The sequence below is a fragment of the Taudactylus pleione genome, unplaced genomic scaffold (genome assembly GCF_031769625.1).
Source record: "Taudactylus pleione unplaced genomic scaffold, aTauple2 ptg000255l, whole genome shotgun sequence".
NCBI lineage: Eukaryota > Metazoa > Chordata > Amphibia > Anura > Myobatrachidae > Taudactylus > Taudactylus pleione.
Window position 1 is genome coordinate 489,207 of NW_028284657.1, and position 23,397 is coordinate 512,603.

Below are 23,397 nucleotides of genomic sequence, written 5' to 3' on the forward strand. Positions count from 1 at the left end.
GCTGTGGGTACAGGGATAATAGTAGTGAAAATAGTGATAAACTATTGTTTTTCACAGTGGAACTACAGGTGCCAGCATGCCTGCCCTTTGGCACTTGTGGAACTATAAGTGCCAGCAGGCGACCATCACCCGTACCCCCACTGTAAAATAAATAGTAAAAAAAAACACACTGTAGTAAGTACAATTTTATTACATACACTTACCGAAGATGCTCACATGTACTTAACTACTGCCAGATGTCCTGTCCCCTAGACCAACAGTAATCCAATGGGCGTACCTGTAAAAAAAAAAAACTTATACTTATATCACCTCTGGCCTTGCACTGGTCTCTGTAGCATCCCCAGGTCTTGGCATAAACAAAAGTACGACACCCATGCCATGTTAGACATGTATAGGTATATGTGTGACCAAATACACCTATACAGCGCGGAATGCCAGAAGACAAGACTCTTCTGAAATTCTCATGCCCCACCAGCCAATCAGAGGCTGTAGTGGCCACTGATTGGCTGTGGCCCACGTGCCTGAATCTTTCCAGCATATGGGTCACAGCCCGAGGCTGGTTTTGCTATTTGGGGGGGACCTAACATCATTTTTTTTTATATGCAGAAACATACACAAATCACAGTGATCTGTGTATGTTTCTGCCAAACTCGCAGCTCAGGGGGGGATCTATTTTAAACTTCTAATTAGCTGCAAGTTTGCTACAATTACACCCGAGATTGTAATCACGATTCTTAGTAAATTCCCGAGTTGTATATTTTACATGGAAAGTACTTCTGAGTTTGGCCGATGGTGAGTTTTTTCGAGTAGTCATCATAAAGATTGAAGACTACAAAAAAAGAAGCAGAATGATTACTATCTGACATAAAAGCTTATGAATTATTACAAAGTGATCCCACAACATAATTTTTTGTTAAATTAAAAGAAACAATGGATGAAGGCCTAGAAATGGGAATCATCAATAAAAAGGAATATGAATTTATAGTAGAAAAAAATCCTAAAATTCCAACTTTTTATTTTTTACCAAAGATTCATAAAGATTGACATAACCCTCCCAGTCATCCTATAATATCATGCATAAATTCTATCACAAGCAATCTTTCTAAATATATAGGCCACTTTCTCTAAGCAATAGTGTCCCAACAAAAGTTATTTAAAAGACACCATCAGCATTCTACAAACCTTGAATGAAATCCCTTGGAAAGATGGATACACATTAAGCACTAGTGACGTGAAGTCACTGTATACCTGTATTGATCACAATGCAGGATGTGAATCCACCAGACATTACCTATCCACTTTAATGGACATCTCCAATCAACAAATCAATTTTATTATGTGCAATATATAATTCATATTAAAAAACAATTATTTCTGGTACGACGGAAAATTTTATTTACAAAAATGCGGAACCGCAATGGGTACATCATTCACGCCATGTTATGCGAATCTGTTCATGTCCAGATGGGAAGACCAGTTTATCTAGAATGACAATGAATTTAAACAGAACATCATATGTTGGAAGAGATGACATTTTCTTCATTTGGGATGGATCCAATGAAATATTCAAAAGATTCACAAATTACATTAATGAGAATAACATCAATCTGGAATTTACAACAATAACCAAAATCAGTAATTTTCCTGGATTTAGAGATATATGTTAGGGAAAATCAAAATCAAACCAAAACCCATATTAAAGAAGTCAATGGCAACAATATACTTACCATTACTAGTAATCATCACAAAAAATGGAAATAAAACATTCCGATTGGCCAGTTTAAAAGAATAAAACAAAACTGTACAGAAGATGAATTTTTTAGAACTCAAAGTAATGAACTTAAAGACAACTTTATTAAAAAAGGATACCGAAGAATGCACCTGACTAATCAGATGGAGAAAAGTGAACAAACAAAAAGAGAAGACCTTATCAAATATAACACCAAAGAAAGAAAATAAACTTCTATTTATTACACAATTCAATAGTAACACCACCAGAATAGAAAGCATATTAAAGAGACATTGGCACTTTCTAAAACTGGATGAAGATTTAAAATCAACCATTACAGAACATTAAACAAGAACTTGTAAATAACTACATACCATTGGAAGAAGGAAAAAACAAAGGAACAGAAGGATTCCGTTTCTGTTTGAACTGTAAAGCATGCAAGAACAAAGGATCGTTCACCACTAAAGCAGTTCAAAGCTTCAAATCCAACAAAACCAGAAAAAACTTAAAAATTAAAGACTATGTAACATATGAGTCTGAAGAGTTATATATATGCTTGAATGCCCTTGTGGCTTATAGTACATCGGCCAAACAAAAAGAAAAGCCATAATACGGCTTGCCGAGCATATTTACAATATGAAAAGAGGACTTTTAACACACAGTGTTTCAAAACACTTTTTAGACTCACATAATAGAGAGCCATCAGGACTAAAATTTTTAGAGATACAGAGCCTTCAAAGGCATTGGAGAGGAGGCAATATAGTTTATAATTTAAAAAAAGCAGAATCTAAATGGATATTTGAAATGAGGACTTTATATCCAAACAGTTTGAATATCGACTTCAAGTTGAATCCATTTTTATAAATTCCCCCTTCCCCCAAAAATGGTTTTTAATTATATATATATTGTATAAACATATGCCATATATATATATATATATATATATATATATATATATATATATGTAACTGTTTTATACTTTATCCAATTTTTTTTTACATATTTATATATTTTTATATAATCGTTTTTATTTTAATTATTAATTTAGACCTAGTTTATGATGAGACCAAAAAAAATCAAATTTTTGGGAAATTCCACTACACATGTGGATCCCACTGTTTTTAACCATTTTCAGCTACTAGTTCCATTTTTGTAATGAACAATAAAAAAATTTAAATCATATTTAAGGGATCAATATCCCAAACAGAAAGTCATCCTTGAAAAAGTGTGGTGAGCCGCATGAAATGCATTGGAGGCGTAGATACAGAGCCTGGAGGTTACGCACACCATAGCCCCTAATCCTTGTAAACATCCAGGTCACTCCGTTGATGTAATTTATGGCTGCTCGGACCAGACCCACCAGAGACAGAGCAGCACACAGGCAACCATGGAGGGAGCCTGTGACACACTCCCCAGCCTGCAACTAAAAATATTCAAGTAGCAGTAAGGTAGGGAAAGTTAGTACAGGATTGTACAAGTTTACCTCCATCGGGACTCTAACCTTTTCTCAAAGGAGCTTTAAACATTTTTACTAATGAACTTTTATTTTCAGGTCTCATCAATTAGATTTTTAATCTTTTTGTAACCCTTTATTAATTAATTAATTTATTTATTTTATTTTTATGGGCATACTATATTATAGAATTATATAATTATATATACATATCTTTTCACATCCAGATATACCAACTAATTTTTCCATTAATTTAATATTTTAGCGCTTATCTTACCTACCCTTGTAGAAACTACAAATAAAATAAGCTGCTTTAATCACAAGCGCGGCTGTACTGACTTTATAAATAGAGTTTGCAATCTCACCCAAGTTTATCAGTGAAAAGAGAAAAATCTCACCCGAGTTTATCAGTGAAAAGAGAGAAATCTCACCCGAGTATATCAGTGAAAAGAGAGAAATCTCACCCGAGTTTATCAGTGAAAAGAGAGAAATCTCACCCGAGTTTATCAGTGACAAGAGAGAAATCTCACCCGAGTATATCAGTGAAAAGAGAGAAATCTCACCCGAGTATATCAGTTAAAAGAGAGAAATCTCACCCGAGTTTATCAGTGAAAACAGAGAAATCTCACCCGAGTATATCAGTGAAAAGAGAGAAATATCACCCGAGTTTATCAGTGAAAAGAGAGAAATCTCACCCGAGTATATCAGTGAAAAGAGAGAAATCTCACCCGAGTTTATCAGTGAAAAGAGAGAAATCTCACCCGAGTTTATCAGTGAAAAGAGAGAAATCTCACCCGAGTATATCAGTGAAAAGAGAGAAATCTCACCCGAGTATATCAGTGAAAAGAGAGAAATCTCACCCGAGTATATCAGTGAAAAGAGAGAAATCTCACCAGAGTATATCAGTGAAAAGAGAGAAATCTCACCCGAGTTTATCAGTGAAAAGAGAGAAATCTCACCCGAGTTTATCAGTGACAAGAGAGAAATCTCACCCGAGTATATCAATGAAAAGAGAGAAATCTCACCCGAGTTTATCAGTGACAAGAGAGAAATCTCACCCGAGTATATCAATGAAAAGAGAGAAATCTCACCCGAGTTTATCAGTGAAAAGAGAGAAATCTCACCCGAGTTTATCAGTGAAAAGAGAGAAATCTCACCCGAGTTTATCAGTGAAAAGAGAGAAATCTCACCCGAGTTTACAGTATCTTTAGTAAATATGTGAGTTGAAAAAAAAGCCTAAACTCACCCGAGATGGTAATCTCACCAAAACACGAATCTTAGTAAATGTACTCCTTAAGGCCCCCATATACGGTGTGATATGCACCTTGTAATGGGGTAGACAATCCGATAGTGGACCTATTAGGTGGTCCCCACACACAGAGCAATCACTGCCAGACCACCCAATATGTCGGCACCCCCCTCCCCCACCCACATAGTGCTGCATGGGATCGTACAGTGCATCCCCAGATCAAGTGCTGGAAAACCTAAGCAGGGTACACACTGGCAGATATGGCCAGCTTAGCTCATAAAGTGCTCAATCCACAGCTGGGAATATCTTTGTTACCTTTCAGCCCTTCTGTAGATGACCAGGTTACAGTGTCAGACTGTGGGTGGGCTCAGGAACTAAGTAATAGTAATGCTGATAGTTTTCCCGGACCGCCACTCACAGTGCTCCTGGTCACTCGATGTTACAAGCTGGAGGAGAAATCTGTAGCTGTGGCTGCTATGGCTCCCAGTCTCAGGGATGTCCGGGTTAGGCAGTATGTAAACCCAGTAAGGCTGGGAAGATGATTGCAGTGAGGCTAATTCAGATGACAAGCTGCCTCCAATACTGCCGATGTGCAGCCTAAATTACTGCAATCTACAAGTATAGTCTGCGGCTGTGGCTTCTCCTTGATCCCGAGCACTGTTTTACCACTGAGAGCCAGCAGATGTTTTCAAATGTAGATGTCCAGGCTGTACTGTAGAGCACACTTGCAAAACAAGGAAAAATGCGTTAGCCCTGGACTTGTTTTGCTCTCAGTCCAATATCTCCATGTTCTCTCTTTCTCAACCCCTTTCTCTTTCCTCATCTATGTCTCTCCCTCCTCCGCACATTCCCTTTTTCTTTTCCTCTTTGCTCTTGTGAAGACTCGGAGTGTTAGACCCTAAACTCACAGGGAGACTTCTGGGTCAGGTCACTCAGACAGGCGACAGGTAAAGATACAACAATATCTTTATTAGAGGTTTATTTAATACTAGAGATGTGCGGGTTTGGTTTCCAAGAAAGCAAACACACATGAACTTAGTGGACCCGAGTAAAATAGAACCAGGGTTTGGGGCTTCCAGCCAAGCTCAGTTCCTGAAATGAGGTAAAACATCATCTTCCCAGCCTCAGATTTCATGGGTTTTGGACTGTATATAAAGTCCCTCCCTTGTGATCAAACACCATTTCACACTGGAGACCATAGGGAGGGGGACTGGGCTGCAGGCAGTAGGAGACAGGGGCACATAAAATAAATAAAGTAAAATAGATTTAGGAATCTAGGACAGGAGCAGAAGCACTGACTTTTAGGCACTGTATGTGTATGTGTGCGTGTGTGTGTGTATGTGTGTGTATGTATGTGTGTGTCTGTGTATGTATGTACGTACGTGTGTGTATGTATGTGTGTGTCTTTGTACGTACGTACGTACGTACGTACGTACGTACGTACGTACGTACGTACGTGTGTGTATGTATGTATGTGTATGTGTATGTATGTGTGTATATGTGTATCTATGTGTATGTATGTATGTTTATGTGTATGTATGTGTGTATGCATGTATGTATATGTGTGTATATATATGTGTGCATGTGTATGTATTTATGTATATGCATGTGTGTATGTATGTCTGTGTGTGTATATGTATGTATGTGTGTGTATGTTTGTGTGTATGTATGTGTGTGTATGTATGTGTCTCTGTGTGTACGTACGTACATACGTACGTACGTACGTACGTACGTACGTACGTGTGTGTATGTGTGTATGTGTGCGTATGTGTGTATATGTGTATCTATGTGTATGTATGTTTATGTGTATGTATGTGTGTATGCACTATGCATGCATGTTTATGTGTGTGTATATATGTGTATATATGTGTGTGTATGGATATGTGTGTGTATATATATGTGTTTATGTGTATGTATTTATGTATATGTATGTGTGTATGTATGTCTGTGTATGTATGTATCTGTGTATATGTATGTATGTGTGTGTATATGTGTATGTATGTGTATGTTTGTGTATGTATGTGTGTATGTATGTGTGCGTATGTATGTGTGTATGTGTATCTATGTATGTATGTGTGTGTATGTGTATGTATGTATGTGTATGTACATGCATGTATGTTTATATGTGTGTATGTATGTGTATATATGTGTGTATGTATATATATGTGTGTATGTGTATGTATTTATGTGTGTATGTGTATGCATGTATGTATGTCTGTGTATGTGTGTGTATATGTATGTGTATATGTATGTATGTGTGTATGTATGTATGTGTATGTATGCATTTGCAAATACATGGGAATCGGCTAGGCCATGTTACGGCTTCTCTGTCACTTGCAGTCCCTAACACTAAGGGGTTCACGTCAGGGGCACAGTGCACCCCGAAAAATGTCCAGCCCAGGACCGCCTCAGGGCATCACATGAAAAATGGAAAAAGAGTGACAGTGCAGTGTAAAGTATAGATGTGTAAGACTAATTAATATGTGTTGAAAAATGGGGTGTACATTTCTGTGAAATATTTATCAGGAGGCCTTACATTTTACAATAGTTATATGTGTCTTTATCATGAGGCCTAATAATTGGTATATTTTACATTTGTGGTGAGCGTTTGGGCATAGGGCCCCAGGGGCTGGTCTGGCTGAGCCTCCTCAGGGCATCACCACATAATATACATAGTTGCTTTTCACATCACCTGTTATGTTTGTATTTTATTCATGTAATATTTCACATGTATTTTAACCCCTTTTTTCAACACTTATTAACTACTCGCACACATCTATACTTTACACTGCACTGTCACTCTTTTTCTATATTTCTTGTGATGCCATGGAGGGGTCCTGGGCAGGTCATTTTTCAGGGTGCACTGTGCCCCGGATGTGAACCCCTTAGTATTAGGGACTGCTAGTGACAGAGAAGCCGTGACGTGGCCTAGCAGCTTCCAATGTGTTTGCAAATGCATGCAACCAATATCTCTGAATTTCTATGACCATATAGTCTTCATATATTGTTGCCAGTATTATTCAGTGTGCTGTGGAACTATAGGGGGTTAAATCCCCCTCTTTTTTCTACTTAATATGACCCCTCCCTTTCATGCACCTGATTAGTACTGCTAGATTGATTGAGCAGCTGCCATTTTTGTTTACTAATAATAAAGGGGAAATGGCATAAAGAGATAATTTACTGCCAAAAAACATAAAATTGCCAACATGCCATACACCACATGTAATGGCAGGAAAGGCTCAGACCATGGCATGTATATGCGAGTGGTGGTCCTGCTACTGCTGTTTCATGCACTACAATACCTACTGAGGGAAGCTGGGGCCAAATACAGGGCCTGATTCAGACCTGTTCGCTAGCAAGCGATCGATCGGTGCAAGCAATGTTTTTCAATGTGCTCATGCGTACGCTTCGTGTTGTGCATGTGCAAACTAGAATGAGCGATCGGGAAGCTATCGCTCACCAAGCATAGACAGCCCAGCTGAATGAGTTACAAGAGAGGCCTTTTGTGGGTGGTAACTGGGACAGGCCACTGGAAACGGGGGAGTGGATGTGCGAAAGCAGGTGTGCCAGAGAAATTCTATGCCGTTTCAGAGGCGTGCATAATTAACAGCCAGCGTCATAGGACACGTCACTTGCTAGAAATATACACTGAAGTGCTCGCAGTGCTTGCGGCAGGGTATAGTCAACCTCAAGCGCGGCGATCGCATACGATGGTGCTCGATGTACCAATGGCTTATTGCACTTCCTGGAGATGACGTACGCAAGTGGGTGTATTAAGCCAGGCTGGTGGGCATCTACATACAAAAAGTGATCGCTCGCCAATACAAAGTGGGTGTGCTTATGACTTGCCATGCGAGCGGCTGCCTTGACGTCACTTAGCCAAATTTACATGCACTCGGAGTGAGCGATCACATCTAGTGAACGGGTCTGAATCAGGCCCATAGTCAGACATCTTCTGTATCCTCGCATGCAGCACCTTCCCGCTCTCAGTATAACATCAGAGCCTCAAGCACAATTGGTCAGACCTTACTCAGAAATTGCTAACCTACCAGTACGCAGTAAGAATCAAGCTGCGAATACCATCACAGTGGCTAATATATGCACGCCCCTATAATGGCATTCAAATGCACTGACATACCTGCGTTTTACTGACCACCCCCCCATCAACACCCCCTAATGTTCACTTCCTGTCAATCACTCTGTGGGATTCACAAATCCCTGAAAAGAGTTTAAGGGTGTTCACAAATGCTATGCATGTGTAATATTTTTGATACTGTACTCGTAGAAAAGGCTCCTTCCACCATACCTGTACCCTCTGCAAAAGTGGGGATGAGCAGCAGTAAAGATGGTGACTTAGAACTTGAGGGTGCTAATGTGGAAGTGTAACAGGATGAAGGGGGTATTTGTGCATCTGACACTAATAATGAGGATGTTGATGATGAGGGTGTTGTTTGTGTAAAAGCAAGACAGCCACCAGTGACAGCAGTTCTTGACTGTGATAAGGACATTGTCATGCCTGGCAAGAAGACAAAAAAAATCACCTCTTATGTGTGGAATTATTTTTACCCAAATCCTGATGTTTAAAAAGCTATCTTTACCATTTGCAATCCAATGTAAGTAGAGTCACTGTACGTCATTTGCAGTGAGTGCATTCATTAAAAGTTCTTTGGAAAAAATCTTAATCCTATAAAACAGGGATGGGGAACCTCAGGCCCGGGGGCCGTATAAGGCCCACAGAATCATTTGGCCTGGCCCTCTGAACTTTTTTTCTGCTAGCCTCATCTGGCTAGCAGGGTGTCTAGAATGGCACACTGCAGCCAGCATCTATGCAGCAGTGCCACCTGGAGCATCCTTAGGATGCTATAGATGGTCACACCACTGCCCTTACAGCTCCCCAAAACATCCTTAGGATGCTCCAGGCATTTCTGTAATCACCGGCGATTGTGGTTTCGCCCATGTGTGATGTCACACAGAGGGGGCATGGCCTGCACTAGGCCCACGAATAATGTTAGATATGTCAAAATGGCCCTCGGCATAAAAAAGGTTGCCCACCCCTGCTATAAAATATAAACAAGCAGTCCAGCAAAACCAAAAAGAGCAGCATGGCTATTGTGATAGAAGCACTGGAGAAGTGTGAATTGGATTATATGTATGTCCTAGGTTCCTGTCATATGTGTTCTGAAACCCCCAGGAGAAGCCTGTTTGGGAAAAACAGACTAGAAATGTCAGCTTTAGAGAAAAGCCGGTTTGGGTCCTGGGGGTGTGGATGTGAGGAGAGGGAAGGCTCCATCCACAGGCCACTCCAGGTTTTGTGCCTTTCAGCCTGGTAACAGAATTTTTAGGGCTTGCAGCTAGTAATGGCTGATATAAGCTGGGTTTGTTTGTGGCTGAGTGTCTTACACCTTTGATAGCAGGCAGATTAGCCTGTTCAGAGACACTTGGTGATAATCCTCATAAGTACTGTGCACGTGTTTTGTTGATGGTGAGGGCAATAGGCCCTACCATTATTATAGAGAGGGAATCTGCTGTGTAGCTAGTGCCCAGCCGGGCTAGGACTTATGTTTATATTTTGTTTGTTTTTATTCATTTGGCACAATAAAGACTGGCGCCGACCAGTTTTACGAGAACCCCTGACTTGTATCCTGTTTCTACAGCTGCTGTGTGTGTAAAGAGGGAGTCCATCTACCCCAGGAGAGGGACCCCTATCCTGACTGTGTCACATTTGGTGGAGAATGTGGGCAATCACACACTGAAGTTTGCAGCAAGGAAAAATTTTCGTTTAAAATTTAAAGGGACAGATAGAAATTCATCAGGGTGGCGTCCGCAGAAGCTAAGGGAAGACAGATTCTGCTTCCAACCTACACCCCAGGACAAAATGGAGGACATGGTTAAAGCCTTGTTCTAAGCTACGGCAGCTCAGCAAGAAGCTACCAGGGCTTAGCAGGAAGCTACCCGGGCTCAGCAGGAATCCAACCAGGTGCAACTATTGGCCTTGGAGGCAGCCCAGAGGCAACAACAAGTCACCATCGAGGAAACCCGCCAGGCCATAGCAGAAAACAGCCAGGCCATAAAAGAGGTGGTACAACAGCTTGTAGTCCAGTCTGGATATGCTTTCCCTGCTCTTCTAACTAGCACTCACACCAAACTGGCCAGTCACTTTCTGCAAAAGATGACCCAGAGTGATGATGTGGAGGCATACATTACGGCCTTTGAAAGAACTGCCGCAAGAGAGAAGTGGCCTAAAGAGCAGTGGGCAAGTCTTGTGGCACCCTTCCTGTCTGGAGAACCACAAAAGTCCTACTATGATTTATGCCTGGATGATGCCAAGGACTATGCAAAGTTAAAATGGGAGATCCTAACCCACTTGGGCGTGACCTCATTTGTTCGGGCCCAATGAGTCCACCACTGGGAGTTCCAAATGGAAAAACCTCCATGCTCACAGATTCATGACCTCGTCCATCTAACCACAAAATGGCTGAGGCTGAGACACTGACAGGACCACAGATGGTGGAAAGAGTCGTGATGGACCGCTATCTGCGATCGGTACCTGCATCTCTGCGAAAGTGGGTGAGCCATGCAGACCCTAAGTCCGCAGACCAGCTAGTCGAACTGGTGGAGAGGTACGTGGTGGCTGAGGAGCTGATGAGTGTGCCCCACCGAGTCCCGATGGTGCGTCGGTGAACTCCCATTGACACTGGTAAGACTGTTCCAGGGGAGAAGGGTGCTGGGCGATGGAATGTACTCAAGACTGGGGATGTGGAACCTGGAGATCAGCCAGCCTGGCCAGGAAGGTTCCTACCCCATAAAAAAACTAGATATTAATGTAATTCAATGTTTCCGATGTGGTGGTTTTGGCCATATTGTGGCTAATTATTCGCTTACCTCTGAACCTATGCAATGTGATACTGCTCATGTCAACCACAGGATTTCTTTCTTTGCACAACCAGCCTCTACTGCTGACCGGCAGGTTGAGACGGATAAGCACATGTGTATACTCACTGTAGAAGGCTACCGAGTAGAGGCTCTGTTAGATTCTGGTAGCCTTGTTACACTTATGAAAGCTGAACTGATGAACCCCTTGAAGCGTAAGGGGAAAACTGTTGGTGTGACCTGCATACATGGGGATACCCGGTATTATGTTACTGCAGAAGTGAACATAGAAATTCCATGTGGTTCCACGATAGTCTCTGTGGGTTTGGTACAGGGCTTAATGTATGATGCAATATTGGGAAGGTACTTTGCTCACTTCTGGAATTTGTGGGAAAGAGGGTTAGTAGCAGAGTTAGAGATGTTCCCTTTTTCTAGTATGATTGGCAACTAGAGAATGCGGAGCCGATTGTGGCTCACAAAGTGGTGTGCCCCCCACTGAGGTGGGGAGTGTTGTTGAGCCCGTGTACCACCTGCCTGATCTTGAGGTCAGGATAGAGGTCTTTGCCATGGAGCAGTTGAATGACCCTACTCTGGTAAAAGCCAGGGAGAATGTCAAGGTGATCAATGGTAAACCCATAGACCCCGATAGTCCTTTGTCATATCCTCACATGGCAGTATGTCAGGATTTGTTGTATCAGGTGACTAAGGGGGAAGATATTGTGGAACAATTAATAGTTCCCAAAGCATACAGAAGAACAGTGTTAGATCTGGCCCATGGTCATATAACGGCAGGCCACCTAGGGGTAGAGAAAACTACTGAGCAAATTGTGCAGTGTTTTTTTTGGCCCGGGGTCCATAAAGAGGTATCTGACTACTGTGCATCCTGCCCTGAATGTCAGTATCATGCTCCAAGGCCACATTTCAAAAGCCCCCTGGTTCCGTTTGAAAAGAATAGCAATGGATTTGGTTGGGCCATTAATGAAATCTGCCCGGGGCCATCAATATATTCTGGTGATAATGGATTACGCTACCCAGTACCCAGAAGCGATACCATTATGCAATACGTCAACCAAGACCATTGCTAGAGAATTAGTCTATGTCTTTAGCAAGTTGGGAATATCTAAGGAGATCCTGACTGACCAAGATACCCCATTTATGTCAAAAATCATGAAGGAATTATGCCGCCTGTTTAAAATTGACCAATTAAGAACCTCTGTGTACCATCCCCAGACCGATGGGCTAGTGGAGTGGTTTAATAAAACTTTAAAACACATGCTAAGGAAAGTAGTGGACAAAGATGGTAGAGATTGGCATTACTTGTTACCTTATTTGCTGTTGGCCATAAGACCGGTTCCCCAATCCTCCACAGGGTTTTCCCCTTTTGATTTATTGTATGGGAGACATCCAAGGGGGTTACTTGACATTGCCAAAGAGACATGGGAGGGGCAGTCCAGTCCGTATAAAACAGTTATTGAGCATGTTTCTCAAATGCAAGAAAGAATTGCTGCTGTGGTGCTGATAGTAAGAGAGCACTTGGAACAGGCCCAACAGGCACAGCAGAGGGTATACAACCGCATTGCTCGGTTACGCAACTTTGTCCTGGGGACAGAGTGTTGGTGTTGGTTCTCACAGTAGAAAGTAAACTTTTGGCTAAATGGCAAGGACCCTTTGAAAAAGTGGGGCAGGTCAATTATAAAGTTTACCAGCCGGTGAAAAGAAAGCCAGAACAGATATACCATGTAAATCTTATAAAACCCTGGAAGCATAGAGCAGCACTGTCAGCCATCCGAGCCCCTCCAATAAACCCAGGGCCCATGGTACCCGAAGTGACAGTGGCAAAAACCCTGTCAGCCAGTCAACAGCAGGAAGTTAAGGAATTTCTGATCAGAAATAGGGTGCTATTCTCTGACCTACCAGGGAAAACCACGGTCATCAAACATGACATAATCACTGACCCAGGGGTTAAGGTTAACCTAAAGCCCTATAGGTTACCAGAAGCCCAAAGAGAATCAGTGTCGAAGGAAATTAAAAGGAAATTAAAAAACTGTTAGAGTTGGGTGTAATTGAAGAGTCGCATAGTGAGTGGTCAAGTCCCATTGTGCTCATTCCAAATCCCGACGGGAGTGTGCGATTCTGCAATGATTTCCGGAAAATGAACAGTGTGTCAAAGTTCGATGCCTACCCTATGCCTAGGGTGGACGAACTAATTGAAAGGCTGTGGACAGCCAGATATTTAACTACTCTTGACTTAACCAAAGGGTATTGGCAAGTGCCGTTAACTGAGAATGCCAAAGAAAAGACCGCTTTTTTTGCACCAGAGGGGTTGTTTCAATACAAGATGTTGCCCTTTGGGCTACAAGGGCACCTGCTACCTTTCAAAGAATAATGGATAGGATACTAAGGCCCCATAGACAGTATTCTGCTGCTTATCTGGATGATGTGGTCATTCATAGTCCTGATTGGCTGTCTCACTTGCCCAGAGTACAAGCAGTGTTGGATTCCATCTATAAGGCAAGTTTGACAGCAAACCCAAAAAAGTGTTGTTTGGGGATGGAAGAAGTAAAATATCTTGGGTATACCATTGGCAGAGGTTTGATAAAGCCACAGCTCAATAAGATTGAGGCAATCCAAAACTGGCCACGACCCCTGAATAAAAAGCAGGTGAGAGCCTTCTTAGGGATTACAGGGTATTTTAGGAGGTTTATACCCAATTTTGCCACCATTGCAGTCCCACTGACTGACTTTACCAAAGTCATAGTGGAATGGGGTCCTGAAGCAGAGAAGGCTTTCCAGAAGTTAAAAATAGCGTTATGTACCCAACCAGTTCTGATGTTGTAAAAACTGATACATCAGATGTAGGCATCGGAGCGCTCCAGTCCCAAAGCAAAGAGGGTGGAGAACACCTGATTATCTTCTTAAGCCGGAAATTAAATGTACATGAAAGAAACTATGCTACAGTCAAGAAAGAAGCATTGGCCATAAAGTGGGCGTTAGAGACTCTCAGGTACTACTTGGTGGGAAGAAAGTTCAGATTGATCACTGACCATGCCCCTCTGAAGTGGATGTCAGAAAACAAGGACAGTAATGCGAGAATAACAAGATGGTTCTTGGCATTACAAACCTTTACTTTTTACGGTAGAACACAGGCCAGGAAGCCAGCTGGCCAATGCAGATGCTTTGTCACGTGTCCATTGATTGGGGGCTGCAGTTGTTCCGCCACACAGGTGGAAACAAAGGGGGGGATATGTGATTGAAGCACTGGAGAAGTGTGAAATGGCTTATATGTATGTCCTAGGCTCCTGTCATATGTGTTCTGAAACCCCCAGGAGAAGTCTGTTTGGAAAAAACAGGCTAGAAATGTCGGCTTTAGAGAAAAGCTGGTTTGGGTCCTGGGGGTGTGGATGTGAGGAGAGGGAAGGCTCCATCCACAGGCCACTCCAGGTTTTGGGCCTTTCAGCCTGGTAACAGGCTTGTTAGGGCTTGCAGCTGGTAATGGCTGATATAAGCTGGGTTTGTTTATGGCTGAGTGTCTCGCACCTGGGAAAGCAGGCAGACTAGCCTGTTCAGAGACACTTGGTTACTTTCCTTGTAAGTACTATGCACGTGTTTTGTTGATGGTGAGGGCAACAGGCTCTACCATTATTATAGAGAGGGTATCTGCTGTGTAGCTAGTGCCCAGCCGGGCTAGGACTTATGTTATGTTTTGTTTATGTTATATTCATTTGGCACAACAAAGACTGGAGGCGTACGAGAACCCCAGACTTGTATCCTGTTTCTACAGCTGCTGTGTGTGTAAAGAGGGAGTCCATCTACCCCAGGAGAGGGACCCCTATCTTCACTGTGTCACACTATATTCTAGCAGGACATGTTGGCCCTCATTCAGAGCCGCTCGTTAGCGGCCATTCGCTCGTTCCGAGCGATGTTCGCACATCTGCGCATGCGTACGGTTTGTAATACGCTTGCGCGAACCAGTCATTGCGGCCAAAAATCGTTTGTTGTAATGGTGTGCATAATTAAAACAGCAGCGTCATTGACCACGTCACTTGGTTATTTTATAGTCAGAACTGCTCGCAATATAGCGGTAGGAAAAACCAACCACAAGAATGGCGAGCAGTTCATACGCTGTTCGATGTACTCGATTAATCTATTAAATAGCGGACATGACGTATGATGCGAGCGGCCAGGGGGCGTATTTTTAAAAATTACGACCGCAAGTTTTGTTCGCTCGTTCAGACATAGAGGCGTGAACAGACCGCAAAGAGCGAATGGTTCATTGAATAGCCACCCCTTTTTTGTGAACGAACGACCGCAAATAGCGTCCGGCTATGCAGTACCCCCAATATTGCCCTTTATATAAAGCCCCCAGAAGTAGTCCCCCAATGCAGTGCCCCCAGTGGTAGTCCCATCCCCCCATGCAGTGCCCCTAGTAGTAGTCCCCTCCCCTTGTAGTGTCCCTAGTAGTAATCCCCCCAGTTATAGTTGCCCCTAGTAGTGGTCCCCAGTAGTGGTCTCCCCCTTGTAGTCCCCCCCTTGTAGTTCCCCCAGTAGTAGTAGTCCCCCCTTGTAGGGCCCCAGTAGTGGTCTCCCCCTTGTAGTGCCCCCAGCAGTAGTCCCCCCCCCTTGTATTGCCCCTAGTAGTGGTTCCCCCCAGTTATAGTTGCCCCTAGTAGTGGTCCCCAGTAGTGGTCTCCCCATTGTAGTCCCCCAGTTGTAGTCCCCCCCTTGTAGTTCCCCCAGTAGTAGTAGTCCCCCCTTGTAGGGCCCCAGTAGTGGTCTCCCCCTTGTAGTGCCCCCAGCAGTAGTCCCCCCTCTTGTATTGCCCCTAGTAGTGGTTCCCCCCTTGTAGGGACCCCAGTAGTAGTCCCCACCTTGTAGTGCCACCAGTAGTGCCCACCCCCCCAGTAGACACGTAATAAAAAAACCCCACTTACCTGAATCTCCGCTCCCGCCACCACCATCCGCTCCTCCGTTCGTCCTCCCTGGCCACTCTGCATTATGGGAGAGATATCATGATGTCTCTCCCATTACCCACTGCAGGAGCTGGCAGATGGAGCGGCTCCGGCAGTGGGCACAGCAGCCAATGAGAGTCTGACAGACTCTCATTGGCTGCTAATTAAAACAAACACACAGCTGCGGCGGCGGCTGTGTGTTTGTCACTTGTGTAGTGGTGACCGAACTCCGTCCGGTCAGCGCTACACCCACGGTGCAGCTGTGTCACAGTGACACAGACTGCCCGTGGCCCGCATGGTGCTGCAACCCTGGGGGGGCACATGGCACCCTGCCCCCTGGCCCAGTCTGACTCTGCCCGGCAGGCTGTCAGCGGCCGCTCTCCTGGAAGCGCCCTCCCTTCGCCCCGGCTTCCACATGTACTGTGCAGTGTCCTGGTCACTATCTCTTGTTTTCTGTTTCATCTATAGGGTCAAAGGAGGAGACATGTCCTGGCTCATGGTCCAAATTCCAGCTCAGCTGCTACTTCTTATCTAATGAGGGAAAGTCCTGGGGTGACTCTGAGAAGTCCTGTGAGGGGAAAGGCTCCCATATGGTCGTCATCAACAGTGATGAGGAGCAGGTTTGTGGATCTTCTCTATGTTACTCATGCTGGGCATACACTATACCACAGGTTCTCAAACTCGGTCCTCAGGACCCCAAACGCTGCATGTTTTCCAGGTCTCCTCACAGAATCACAAGTGAAATAATTAGCTCCACCTGTGGATCTTTTATAATGTCTCAGTGAGTAATGACAACACCTGTGCACCTGCTGGGTGACCTGGGAAATGTCTCAGTGAGTAATGAGTACACCTGCTGGGTGACCTGGGAAATGTGACCTCTGCGGGGTCCTGTGGACCGAGCTTGAGAACCCCTGCACTATACAATTATTGGGGCGATTAACCCGATATCCACATGCAACAGTAATCTCTGGGGTCCGCATGTGCTGTATGTGGTTTCCAGGACATTTAGCGCAGTAGCAAATAATCACTTAACTGCGCAAACATGGACACCGTGTTCACCTCAGAATCTCGCCCTGGCAGGTAGAGCGTGGTGATATCTTCTAGTAGCCGCACATTTTCCTGATCTCTGAAATCTACTCTACAGTATCTCCAGACATCTGAAAGCAGGAGGCAGACTCGCCCCTCTCTATTCTTCCCCCGCTTTGGTTTCTGTATCACTTTTAGGCCGGGTCCCGGGGAGCATAAAGCAGACGCCCTCTCTCTCTCTGTGGGTGTTTCGGAGGATACTACTGTAATGTCCATTCATTCATTTCCCATGTCTAGTAGTCAATACTACCATGGTCACCGCTCCTCTCCGGGCAGAACATTAAACTCCCTATGGTTGATATGCGCACTATGGGGCCTATTCGTTAAACCTAAAAATTCTCTGGAGATAATTAGCTTTAGAACTCTCATGGAGTTCTAGCTAATTATAGGTGGAATTCATCATTCCACCTCTCCATAAGTATCTATTCCGGTACCTGTCATTTTTGCGATGACAGATTTTCCTACACTACCTTATCGCATCTGGAAACAGTGCTGCGCATGTGCTGTTACATCTGTAAAGCCAGCGCATGCGCAGCACTGCCTACAGATGCGTTAAGTTTCGTACCCCCCCACCACCCTCCACACTCCGCTCACCTCCCCCCCCCGACTTACCTGTCCGCGCAGCAGCCTCCGGCTCCGTCCTGCTGTGCTGTCATGTGGTTTCCCAGCAGACCACATGACAGATTAGAAAAAAATAAAAAATGTTTATTCTTTTTCTAAACTTTCTTGTGCTCTGCTGGGGAGCACACATGTCCGACCAGCCTCCGGAGCCTGAGGACGGAGCAGAGCGCTGGAGGGACTCGTCGGGGGACCTGCACACGCGGATACAGGTTAGTGGATTCTGCTATTCACCACCTCAAAGTGGCGAATAGTAACTGCATCAAATTCCAAAAATTTATAATTTTTGGAATTTGATGAATACCACAATTTCCACATCCCCATACGTACTAATGTACTAATACATCCCCATACGTACTAATGTACTAATACATCCCCATACGTACTAATGTACTAATACTAATGTACTAATGTACTAATATTCCCATAATAATGTACTAATGTACTAATGTACTCATACTAATGTACAAATGTACTAATTTACCCATACTAATGTACTAATGTACTAATATCCCCATACTAATGTACTAATGTACTAATGTATGGGGAGTGTGGAAATTAACGCAGGGAAACTTAGGGAGGAGATATCTGTGATATATCCTGTGCTGTGGCTACATGAATACCAAAATAACGTTATTTAAGGAAAATGTCCTTAAAAACGTTATTTTAGTGTTGATGAATAGGCCCCTATACCTTACAGACTTAACACAACTAAAAACTTACCTAAGAATAAACACACGGACAACAGGAGTTGGATTTAAAATTAAAGGTCAAATTTATTTGACATCAGATTATTAATAATAATTTAATAATTAATATACTGTAATATTGAATGTGGGCTATCTAATTAGATAATTAGATGTTGCCAATTGAAATTGATTGTGAGCTTAAAGTTAGTATGGTGTCGGACAACACAGAACGGACACTCCCACAGACACACGCAGACCAATCACATCACCATTGGTGTTCAACTCTCCAGCATAAAGCACGCCCGGACGGGCTGTCTTATTTCCCGGAAGGGACGGGTTTGGCCTATCATTGATCAAGGAGAGCGCACCCATCTAATTTGTATAACTAGAAGCACATTACCGTTGGTGTTCAACTCTACAGCATGAAGCACGCCCAGATGGGCTGTGTCATTCCCGGAAGGGACGGGTTTGATCTATTATTGACCAAGGAGAGCGCACCCATCTAATATGTATAACTAGAAGCACACTACCGTTCTTTCCACCACAACACACCACAAACAGGGAGGAGGGCGGGATTCTCAGAAGCAAAGAGGAGGAGTCTTTGGATAACAGACCTAATATACCAGCAAGGCCACACCCCCAAGGATCCCTATAGGCTAAGACTAATGATTGACACCAACATCAAAGTTCTTAAAGGTATACTGCTCCCACAACCACGGGGTATAACCTGGCTCAGTCACATTGCACCTGCCATACGCTGTCCTTATTGCACCCAAGGCCATCCTTGGTTCTGTGTATTCAGGCCGTGCTTCATGTTATTGGTTATCTGCACTCCGGCAAGATCTCAATGTTTGTCCCAATGTTGTCCAACATACATTATCTGGACCAGCTGTGTGTGGTCCTTTACTACCTGTGCCAGTTCCAAATATACTGTACCTGGGACACATGTTGCCTTGGACCTTATTATGGACTTACCACCTTCTGGGAAATATTATACCATCTGGGTGGTAGTGGATCATTTTCCAAATTGGCACACGTCATTCCTGGCAAAGGCCTTCCCTCCACAGATAATGCTGGCACAGGCTTGTCAGCAAGGACCTTGTACACATACTAAGTTGTCCTGAAGAAATCTTTTGTGATCAAGGAGTTTAGTTCATGGCAAAATATTGAAGGGTCTCTGCAGAACTCCTGGCATTACACTTAGATCTCCTCTGCGGGGGTGCTGGTGGTGTCGGCAGCAGGGGGGGCAGCGGTGTCCTCATTTCCTCAGTGCAGGGGTGCCAGCAGTGTGGGGTTGCTGACAGTGTCCTCAGTATGGGGGGTGGCAGAGCGGGTGTGCTGGCAGTGTCCTCTGTGCAGGGTGCCGGCGGTGTCGGCAGCAGGGGGGCAGCAGTGTCCTAAGTTCCTCAGTGCAGGGGTGCCAACAGTGAGGGGTTGCTGACAGTGTCCTCAGTATGGGGGGTGGCAGTGCGGGTGTGCTGGTCTACGACCGCACGGCCGCCTCGATGTTTGTCTAGTGCGCATGCACACGAGGGAGCCGGCTCCTTCGTGCGCATGCGTGAGACCCGCTGCGACCGACAGCGCTAGTCGTAGCGGGTCTCTTTCCAAAGGGGGCGAGCTGTCAATGTTGATTGACAGCTCGCCCGGTTTGGATGGCGGGCCGGGGGGGTGGCAGCCCAAATGGAGGCATTCCCATGGGAATGCCTACCGTTTGGGGGAGGCCCCACTGACATCACTAGTGATGTCAGTGGAGAGCTTCCGGCTCTGACAGAGCCAGAAGCTCTCCGGGGCTTACGACAAGTGAGACCCTAACCTAGGGTCTTGTCGTAAGCCCCGATGGTCGCGACCATCACCCTAGCGGTCGTTAGAGTTTCTGAGCGACCGCTTGCATCCTCCGACCGCCTCTGAATGAGGCCCAATGTGTGCTGGGTAATATGTGTGCCATGTTAATATGGACCTCATTCAGAGTCGGTTGTTGCGGCCGCTCGGACGTAGGGGATTGGGGCCGGATATGCAAATGAAGCGATCGCAAGTTGCGTCGCTAAGATGAGATCGTTAGCTGAACGACCGAGGGTAAGAAGCGGCCATAAGACTAAATCATGCCCCCTTCTCGTTCACCACACACGTCATCTCATCTCCTGGGATATAAGTTTTAATCGCGACCATCGGAACCCATCGGAGCTGATCGCAGAGCTTAAGGCTGACCATACCCTCTCTTAAGCACTACGATCAGGTCCGTGTACAAACCTCCCATGTCACATGTGCCATGACACTACTTTGTTAATTATGCACCCCCATTAAACACCGTTCGCATAGTCAGGCACGCCTGCGTTCGGATCTCCACTCCCCCGTTTTCAAGCACCTTCCCCTGTTACCACCCACAAACCCATCATCCTGTCACTCAAACTAACGACCTGGCTGAGCTCAAGCAGAGAGAAATTTCTGATCGTAACAGCTAGTTTGCGCACGCGCATTGCGAATTTTACGCATGCGCAGTTTAGTGAACATCGGCTGCGTACGACCGAGCGACCACAACGACCGACTCTGAATGAGGTCCTATGTGTGCACAGGGTAATATGTGTGTGCTGGGTAATATGTGTGCCATGGTAACATGTATGCCATGGTAATATGTGTGCTGGGTAATATGTGTGCTGGGTAATAGGTGTGCCATGGTAATATGTGTGCCATGGTAATATGTGTGTGCTGGGTAATATGTGTGCCATGGTAACATGTGTGCTGGGTAATATGTGTGCCATGGTAATATGTGTGCCATGGTAATATGTGTGCTGGGTAATATGTGCGCTGGATAATATGTGTTCCATGGTAATATGTGTGCTGGGTAATGTGTGTGCCATGGTAATATGTGTGCTGGGTAATATGTGCGCTGGATAATATGTGTTCCATGGTAATATGTGTGCTGGGTAATATGTGTGCTGGGTAATATGTGTGCTGGGTAATATGTGTGCTGGGTAATATGTGTGCATGGTAATATGTGTGCTGGGTAATATGTGTGCTGGGTAATATGTGTGCTGGGTAATATGTGTGCTGGGTAATATGTGTGCATGGTATTGGTAATATGTGTGCCATGGTAATCTGTGTGCTGGGTAATATGTGTGCTGGGTAATATGTGCTGGGTAATATGTGTGCTGGGTAATATGTGTGCATGGTATTGGTAATATGTGTGCCATGGTAATATGTGTGCTGGGTAATATGTGTGCTGGGTAATATGTGCTGGGTAATATGTGTGTTGGGTAATATGTGTGCCATGGTAATATGTGTGCTATGGTAATATGTGTGCTGGGTAACATGTGTGAGCTGGGTAATATGTGTGCCATGGTAATATGCGTGCACTGGATAATATGTGTGCCATGGTAATATGTGTGCACTGGATAATATGTGTCCTGGGTAATATGTGTGCCATGGTAATATGTGTGCCATGGTAATATGTGTGCACTGGATAATATGTGTGCCATGGTAATATGTGTGCACTGGATAATATGTGTGCCATGGTAATATGTGTGCTGGGTAATATGTGTGCTGGGTAATGTGTGCACTGGATAATATGTGGGCTGGGTAATATGTGCGCCATGGTAATATGTGTGCACTGGATAATATGTGTGCCATGGTAATATGTGTGCTGGGTAATATGTGTGCCATGGTAATATGTGTGCTGGGTAATATGTGTGCACTGGATAATATGTGTGCCATGGTAATATGTGTGCACTGGATAATATGTGTGCCATGGTAATATGTGTGCACTGGATAATATGTGTGCCATAGTAATATGTGTGCCATGGTAATATGTGTGCTGGGTAATATACGAGCCATGGTAATATGTTTGCTGGGTAATATGTGTGCCATGGTAATATGTGCGCGCTGGGTAATATGTGTGCATGGTAATTTGAGTGCTGGGTAATATGTGTGCATGGTAATATGTGTGCCAGGGTAATATGTGTGCCAGGGTAATATGTGTGCCATGGTAATATGTGTGCTGGATAATATATGTGCCATGGTAATATGTGTGCTCGGTAATATGTGTGCCATGGTAATATGTGTTCCATGGTAATGTGTCTGCGCTGGGTAATATGTGTGCATGGTAATATGTGTGCCATGGTAATATATGTGCTGGGTAATATGTGTGCCAGGGTAATATGTGTGCCATGGTAATATGTGTGCTGGGTAATATGTGTGTGCTGGATAATATATGTGCCATGGTAATATGTGTGCTGGGTAATATATGTGCGCTGGGTAATATGTGCCATGTTAATATGTGTGCTGGGTAATATGTGTGCCACGTTAATATGTGTGCCATGGTAATCAGTGTACACTGGGTACTATGTGTGCCATGGTAATATGTGTGCTATGGTAATATGTGTGCTGGGTAATATGTGTGCTATGGTAATATGTGTGCCATGGTAATATGTGGGCTGGGTAATATGTGTGCTATGGTAATATGTGTGCTGGGTAATATGTGTGCCATGGTAATATGTGTGCTATGGCAATATGTGTGCCATGGTAATATGTGTGCTATGGTAATATGTGTGCTGGGTAATATGTATGCCATGGTAATATGTGTGCTGGGTAATATGTGAGCTGGATAATATGTGTTCCATGGTAATATGTGTGCTGGGTAATATGTGTGCTGGGTAATATGTGTGCATGGTAATATGTGTGCTGGGTAATATGTGTGCTGGGTAATATGTGTGCTGGGTAATATGTGTGCTGGGTAATATGTGTGCTGGGTAATATGTGTG

The 23,397-nt window shown here is 44.2% G+C and overlaps 1 protein-coding gene across 1 annotated transcript in view; it reads left to right on the top strand.

Moving 5' to 3' along the window:
- The window catches only part of LOC148515059 (asialoglycoprotein receptor 1-like), a 77,325-nt gene that overhangs the window by 37,582 nt on the left and 16,346 nt on the right, over positions 1-23,397 (top strand). Inside the window, exon 6 of the mRNA XM_088480526.1 lies at positions 16,719-16,870. Coding sequence (XP_088336652.1) covers positions 16,719-16,870 — 152 coding nt within the window. The remainder of the gene's footprint in view (positions 1-16,718; positions 16,871-23,397) is intronic.